Source organism: Oryza sativa, chromosome 5 (assembly GCF_034140825.1).
Source record: "Oryza sativa Japonica Group chromosome 5, ASM3414082v1".
Lineage (NCBI taxonomy): Eukaryota > Viridiplantae > Streptophyta > Magnoliopsida > Poales > Poaceae > Oryza > Oryza sativa.
This window is the reverse complement of record NC_089039.1, coordinates 12,153,642-12,161,655: the sequence shown is the minus strand read 5'-3', so window position 1 is coordinate 12,161,655 and position 8,014 is coordinate 12,153,642. Positions and strand designations below refer to the sequence as shown.

At 45.1% G+C, this 8,014-nt stretch overlaps 1 protein-coding gene across 1 annotated transcript; it reads left to right on the top strand.

The window, feature by feature from the left end:
• The first annotated feature begins 428 nt into the window (after window positions 1-428).
• On the top strand, window positions 429-4,996 carry LOC107280940 (uncharacterized). The gene is made up of 5 exons (XM_066310397.1): window positions 429-1,334; window positions 1,978-2,070; window positions 2,185-2,289; window positions 2,376-2,798; window positions 4,587-4,996. Exons 1-4 carry the CDS (start codon window positions 1,188-1,190, stop codon window positions 2,451-2,453), a joined length of 423 nt encoding a protein of 140 aa, XP_066166494.1. The 5' UTR covers window positions 429-1,187; the 3' UTR covers window positions 2,454-2,798; window positions 4,587-4,996.
• The last annotated feature ends 3,018 nt before the right edge of the window (window positions 4,997-8,014 follow it).

The window sequence follows — 8,014 nt, the reverse complement described above, 5'->3', positions numbered from 1 at the left end:
CTCCACCACGATCAGATCGTAGATACTTGATTGTCTTGCCCAAATGATTGTGTACCTCATTCTGAAATTCCTTGAACTTTTCAAAGGATTCAGACTTATGCCTCATTAAGTAGACATAACCATATCTACTAAAGTCATCGGTAAAGGTAATAAAGTACCCAAAACCACCTCTGGCGGTTGAGCTCATTGGTCCACATACATCAGTATGTACTAGTGCCAATAGTTCACTTGCCCTTTCACTTTGACCTATGAAAGGTGCCTTTGTTATTTTGCCAAGTAAACAAGATTCACATGTCTCAAATGATTCAAAACCAAAAGAGTGTAGAAATCCATCTCTATGAAGCTTCTCCATGTGTTTCTCATTTATATGACTCAAGCGACAATGCCAAATAAAAGTGGGAATCAAATCATTAGGACGTTCCTTTTCGCATTAATGTTATAGACTGAACATCCATCAAGATTCACAATGTATAAGCTATTCATCATGGGTGCATGGAAATAGAAAATGTCATTATAATAGACTGAACAACCATTGTCCACTGATCTAAAACCATAACCCTCTGCTTGCAAACAAGAAGCAGAGATAACGTTCTTACACAAAGTGGGAATACAATAACAATTATTTAACTCCAAAACTAATCCTGACGGTAAAGATAATGGCATAGTGCCGACAACAATAGCAGCAACTATTGCTCCATTGACCACGCGAATGTCCACTTCGCTTCTTGCTAAGCTCCACTACAAGAAATTTGGCCTTCTATGACAAATTTCATCTGACAAAACACATTTTAGTCACAGTAGTAATGCGTTTATGACAATTTTTCTTTGGATGACAAGCGTTTGTGACTAACTTGTAATTTAGTCATAAACAAATGTCACCATGTGCCTTTCCCATTCTTTGTGACAATAGTCACAGTCAAAGTTGGCTTCTGAGGGTGGGATCATAGTCAAGCAGCATGTACCCATACTTACAAGTTGGAAAGGATACAAGAACGACAAAGTCCAATTCAAGGACCAATTGGACAACTTCATTGGCAAACTATCTTTAAGACGCTATTCGGCTAGTTCAATATATGCTAATTTCATCATTTGCTTTTTTAAATACTAATGTTATGCTATTCAATGTATAGGTAAACTTAAGCTTGACTGGTGAAAAGGAGAATGATGTAACTTCAGCGTGTGCTGACATGCTAATGGTGGAGCACGCTAAGCTCAAGCAGAAATACTTCGATGGGGTACCGGCAAATCAAGTTAGGACTACATCACCATGTTCGTCTATGACTGATGAACAATGGAGAAAATTGGTAGACATGTGGTCAAACCCAAAACACAAGGTATGGTTTATGCCAATATTGGTTTTCTGTGAGTCCACTATTGGGACTCGAGCACTACATCCTAATGTGTCTTTTAAGCTGATGAACTTATGGGCTGTGAACTCAATTATGTAAACTCTTTAATTGAGATATGTGTGCTGGTGATGTGTTTTCAAGCTGCTATGAATGTGCTCTGTTGCTTTGCATAGTTCTTGGTCCTTCAGGTTTCCTACTGCACTGTTCCAGTCGGTTTGCTAGAATGTGATGCTTTGTTCCAGTCAGGTTTTCAACTATCATTTTGGTTGCTGGAATATATTTGTACAGTTTTACTATCATTTTTAGCCTGAACTGCAATATCATTGGTTTATTTGTAGGCCTAGTTTCATATTGACAGCATTGCTCCTTAATTTATTTGTAGGTCATAATCTGCAATGGACTGCTCATATCAGTAATTAGCTCATTCATCATGATTTAACTGTAGTAAACATTACATTCAATAAAATGCTCATATCAGTAATTAGCTCATATCATCCATGATTTGATAGTACTAAACATTACATTTAATGAACTGTGCATGACCAGATTGCTCATATAACACCATATTGTTTTTACTGTTTCCAATATTTGTTGTATTACTTATGATATACACTTGTGTCATGTCTAGGAAAAATGTGCAAAGCTGAAACAGAACCGTGAAAATGTTAAGTTTCACCAGTGTACTGGATCTCGGTCTTACATTGCAGCAGCCTACATCGCGGTAAGAATATAAACCGGTTGTATGACAGCATGCATGTGTTGGAACATGTTTTCTCTTATGTGTATATTTAATCTATGCATTGCTAATGTCATTATATGTTTGTGAACATTCCAGAAGCAAGAAAAATACAAAGATACAGAGCTCACTGCAATTGATCTATTCAAGTTGACACATTGCAGCAAAACTAAGGGTTTTAGTGATGATGCCAAGAAAGCTGCAGTAAGTATCTCTCCTTTTTTTCTTTAGTAGGTTGCATAATGAACCGTATACATAAATACAAACCTGACAAATCATTGTCTTGCTAGGATGATAAGGAAGCCATTTTGAGAAGACCAGTACATGAAGGGGAGCAGGAAATGATTTGCACAGATATTGTTGCCTAAGTGTTGACAAAGTCAAGCACATTCCTTCGTAATGTGGGACTTCAACAGCCTATTGCTGCTCCAAAATCTATTTCACCGCAGATGCAGGAGCTACAAGCACAATTGGAGGCTGAGACGGAAGAATCTGCAGGACTTCGCCAAAAGGTCCAGAGGTTGGAAGCCCAGGCAGAAGAATCTGAGGCAAAAGCTCAGAAACAAGATGAGGAGATTGAGAACCTAAAGAAGGCAATAACAGATACTCAAAAGTCAGCAGCAGATACTCAGAACCTCATTTGACAGATGATAGCATTTGGACAGACTCAGGTCACTCATCAGACCACTCCTCCTTGACTTGGTTGCGCTCAGGTACACATCTTCATCTTGTGATATGCCTCTTCTGACATAATGCAGTTTCTGTTAATTGTTCTTGGACCTCTCTTTTTTTTTATACTATTAGTAGTATTGTACGATATAGTTAGATACTAGAATCAAATGAACTTAGGTACTGTTTGGAATCAATATTTCTACTACAATAACTTCCTATAGTGCCAGGACTCATGAGGCTGAATAAATAAAACCACTGGTAAATATAATTTCCGAAAGATTGCTGTCGCGTCCCAAAAAGACCCTAAAATATATCCTTCAAATTATGCCTAGAATAATTAAAATCTGTGTGCAAGCCTCCAACAATTAAAATGTGTAAAGTTAAAAGTCAAATAAGGCTTGGAGGATTTTTGTATATTTCCTAAAAGCCTAAAATGCGTAAATAAATTTTAGTGGAATTTTCAGAGCACAAATAATAATTGTTAAGAAATAAACAAAGTTAAAATGATTTTATAAAAAGAAAAACTCTAAAAAGTCCCCTTTCCCTCCCTCTCCCTCTTGGGTCGGCTCGGCCCATCTCTCTCCCCCTCTCTCCTCTCCCCCGCAGCCCATCCAGCCTCTCCCCGCGCGCGCGCCGCTGACGGGCGGGCCCGCCCGCCGCCCTCGCTGACGGGTGGGGCCCACCTGTCATCCCCTTCCTCCCGCCGCTCCCGCCGCCCCGCCCGCGCCCTAGCGCCGCCGCCGCCGCGAATCCCGCCGCCCCCGTCCTCCCCGCGTGCAATCAATAGGGGGGAATTATTCCCCGGGATCCCCTCCCCCTTTCCCCCCATTTTTCCCTCTCTCTCTCCCTCGGATTCGTTTGGAAACCCCTCCCCTAACCTCGCCGGCGCCATTAATGGCGGCTGGGTCTCCCGCGCCCATTTCCCCCTCCTCCGGCCGCCCTCTCTCACTCCCAACCCTATATAAACCCTCCCCGAGCTCCCCACCACCGTTTCCGCCACTCACCGCCCTCTCTCCCCGCCGGAATCGAGCTCGCGCCGTCGCTCTCTCTCTCCGCCGTCGCCGTCGAGCTCCGGTCCGCCGCCGTCGTCGCCCCGGACCACCTCCCACCTTGGCGCCGCCTCCTTCGGCATCGCCGCATCCTCGCCGACCTCGTCCACCCCTCCGTTTCGCTCGTCGACCGCTAGAGCACCGTCGACCCCGTCCACCCGAGCCGCGCCGCCGCCTTCCTCCGCTCCGGTCGCCGTTTCCGTCGTCGCCGTCGACCCGGGGTGAGCCGTGGACTGCCGTTTCTTTTCCCCCTTCCCTTCCCTCCTCTCGGCCGCCGCTCCGCCGTGCCTATGGCCGCCGCCGGCGACCATAGGGGCGCGGGCGCGCCGCCTCCCGCCGGCCGCGCCGCCGTAGCCGCCTTCGGGCGCACCGTGCGGCTGCCGCGTGGGGCCCGGCCGTCAGCCGCCCGCGCCCTTAGGTGCGGCTGACGCGTGGGGCCCACGGCGCCGGCCGGTGCGAGCCCGGGTGCGCCCGGTCCACCGTGGACCGTGAGGCTGCCGCGTGGGCCCCACTCCCGTGGACCCGGTCCGCGCGCCCTCCCCTCGGCTGACGCAATAAACCCTTTTCAAATTAAAATTTAAATGAAGGAATTCTCAAATATTCATTTAAAGAGCATATAAACTTCAAATGACCATAACTTGGCCATTTGAACTCGGAATTGGACCGTTCAAGTCTCTAATTTTTCCTTAAGAAGTCAAGAACCCATTTTTGTACTTTGTTTCTGCTTGTTATATGGAGTTTATTAGAGTAAAAGCCTTTTCTTTTCCGTTGGTCGTGTAGACGCTGCAGCTTCGGAAGATCCGCTCTTCGTGAAAGTTGAAGCCGACGTTTGGGAAAGCGAGCAAGGCAAGTCACATCATCCTTGAACACATTGAATCCCAGTTTATAAAATTATGTTGATTTAAATTATTGCATTATCGCTTTATTTAAATTCCCGCGTTATCACTGTTTTGTTTAGCCATGCCTATTTACCTTTGTTATGACCTTATTATTGTTATTGTTATTATTTCCTTGTTCACCCTATGTTAAACAAAACCCCAACTAGTGGACACTCTACTCATGGTACCACTAGTATGAACTTAGGTAGATGCTTCGCCGGTTAAATTAGGCAACATTAGGTGGTTTTACAACTCTAGACTTTGGGAATACTCATATCACCTGGACACTATGGAATTGTTGGATTATTGTGGAATTGGATTCACACCTCCTCCTCTATTCAAAATCCTCGAAATGGTTTTAGGCTGGGCTCGGGGTGCATGGTTTTGATAGTAGCACCTCGGCCATTTAAGGACCGGTCTTCGGGCCTCTGTTGCAAAGCACTACCGTACTTCCACATGTCTAGTGGGTAAGGCTTAGTTTGTGGCTCAGTCTGGTTATAAACAAAAGTACACAGATGGAGATGGACGAAGTCGGGGGTCGATGGACATCTCTAGGACAAATGAAGGCTACACGAGCTGCGGCTCGGTAGTCGAGATGTCATGGCACAGGGCCGGTGTCCTGCTGCTAGGGGCTCAGTCCTGCCTACCTGTCCCGGAGGTTCCGGCATGATCAAGTCTCCTCGGATGATGAAGATGAGTCTCCCCGACATCTCGGCGAGGAAGAGATGGAATCAAAGGCATGCACCCGTTGTGGAGAAATTGGACACATTGCTAGCAGGTGTCTCACACTCTGCCCTCATTGTGAAGAAGACCATCCACCAGGGGAGTGTCCCACCCGCAAGGTCACATGTTTTCTGTGCGAAGGTACAAACCATGTGCCCAAGGATTGCCAACTCAATGTGTTGTTGACCAAGACCGCAGAAATCCAACGAACAACCCTACGATTGTCTCATCAGCTAGTCAGCTCCAACAGCAACATCGACAATATCATCCACAACACCAATGCTCCTCCTGCTCTACCTGACTCTGCAATAAATCATAGCAATAATACCTTCAGCACCAACCATTCTCTGCACCGACAGCCTCAGCAAAGAATTGTCGTCGATGGAAGAAGTTGTGTCTCTCCCCGACCTACTCCAGGCCGAGCAAAGGGCAATCAACTTCAGGAGGGCGATACCAAGCAGAAGACCGTCATCCGCTTCAAACAGCAATCAGAAGGAAGCTTCTCCCGTGAATGATAGCAATATGCAGTCCTATCACATCATCACAGAACCAATCAAGGATGATGCAGTCACTAGAACAATGCCAGCTATATCTCTCCAGAATCAAAATGAGCAGCCACGTTTGTGGATTTCAGTTCGCTACTTATCATTGTGTAATCGAAAGTTTGCAGCAATCATGTAATAAATAAATATATTCATGTCTATAAGCAGTGAGTTTACTATGTTTATGGATGATTCATGTTGAGGATACAATGTACCAATGTTAAGCACCTTCCCTTTTTGGTTTAAGGCAATGCCTTGTGTTCATGTAATAAGGGAGAAATGTGTAATACAGACAAGTTCTATGAGGATTCTTTTGGAAGATGCGGATATGTGATCATGTGTATAATTGTTTACTGATAAAGAAGACCTAGGGTCTCATTTCAGAGGAACTATGTTCTAACCTCGAGTTAATAACCAACCTGATGATGAAAAAGAAAATCAAGCGATTAACCAAAAAGACATTTGTTTGGACTAAGAGTTTCAGATGTGTCTTTTTCGGATCAAAGGCAATGACAGTCAGTACAGCTTTTGGCGAAACATTTCAAGGTTTCACTGAAAGGCAGCAGGCCAAAGGACCTCAGTTCTCTAGTCGGAAAGAAGTAGGTCGAAAGGTGATTGATAAGAGAAATCTGAAAAGAACACATCAGGGTTGAATGTGTAAAGGAATACTTTGAATGCTAAATGATGACAACATGAAGAGAATAGTGGAAAGTAAACTGAACATAAAGAAAGTGAATCCGAGTTGCTTGTTCGTGGGAGCTATTCCCAGTTATGAACCAAGTGATATGTTCAAAGATAGTCTACAGAGGTCAGATTAAAATCACATCTAACAACGAAGCTTCAGATTTGGCAGGATAACGATCAGACAATAAGAAGTCCAGCAGTAAAGCCATTTGGGAAGACGTCAAAGCATGTCAAGTGGGATAAGTTGGTTCTGTTGAGAAACATAATTCAAAGGCAAAAGTTATCGACCCTTGCATCGAATAGCAGTAGTATCCAGCACCCGGAGACCAGGAAAGCTAATATGATGCAGTTAGTGACAAGTTGTCAAACATGGTATGCTGGATAAGCGTGATATCATAGTCCAAAGCATTCAGTGGTAAGTTAGAAGTAAATGACAAACATAATATTCTCATGATGACAAGCATGGTATCCTAGTAATGACAAGCTGATGTCGACGCATAACGTGAAGTGGGTAACTTGTATGAGATTGACGCCAAAGATATGAATTATAAGAAGTTCTGGAACTGAAACCCCATCCTCAACTACCGCAGCCTAGTCTGAGTCAGTTAAAGGTGCAACCAGGGACAAGTCGGGTGAAGAGAAGATTCCATCTGCAACAGGAGATCGAGACAAGCAGTCCAGAGTGGAGAAGTTTTGCTAGGCAAGTTTGTTATAAAAGACGCGACGGAAGAAGTCAGACAAGAAGAGAAGACCGCCCAACCTATCTTCTTGCTAGCCTCCTCGAATCTCGGGGACGAGATTCTTGTAAGGGGGGTGGATTTGTCACGTCCTGATAAATTCATCCCGAAATAAAAATCATTTTCTAAAAGGAATAATAGAATTAATTAAAATTTGAAAAGAAATTGGCAAACACTAAAATACGTACAAGAAAAATTCAAATGTGGCCCGGAGAATTTTTGTTAAATTCTCCTTGGTCTAAAAGGAGCCCTCAAATTTTACTTGAATTTTCAGAGCACCGGAAATAATTATTAAGCAACAAAAACAATTATCAGAGTTTATTAAAAAGAAAAACCTAAAAATAACCCTCTCCTTCTCTTGGGCCTCCTCTTCCCCTCCCGACCCACTCCCTCCTCTCCTCCTCCTTCTAGGCCGCCCCTCCCCTCCCTCCTTCCCGCCCGGCCTAAGCCGTGGCCCCCCTAGGCCGAGCCGCGCCTCCCACCCGTGCCGCGCACGTGCGCGCGCGTGCGCGCCATTGCCACGCGTTGACCGCGCGCCTCCCGCATGGGTCCCGCCTGTCAGGCGCGTCCCCGACCTCCAGCCACCGGCCTCATTCCTCTCTCTCCCGTGAACCCTAGCGCCGTTCCTCCTCCAAATCCGCCCC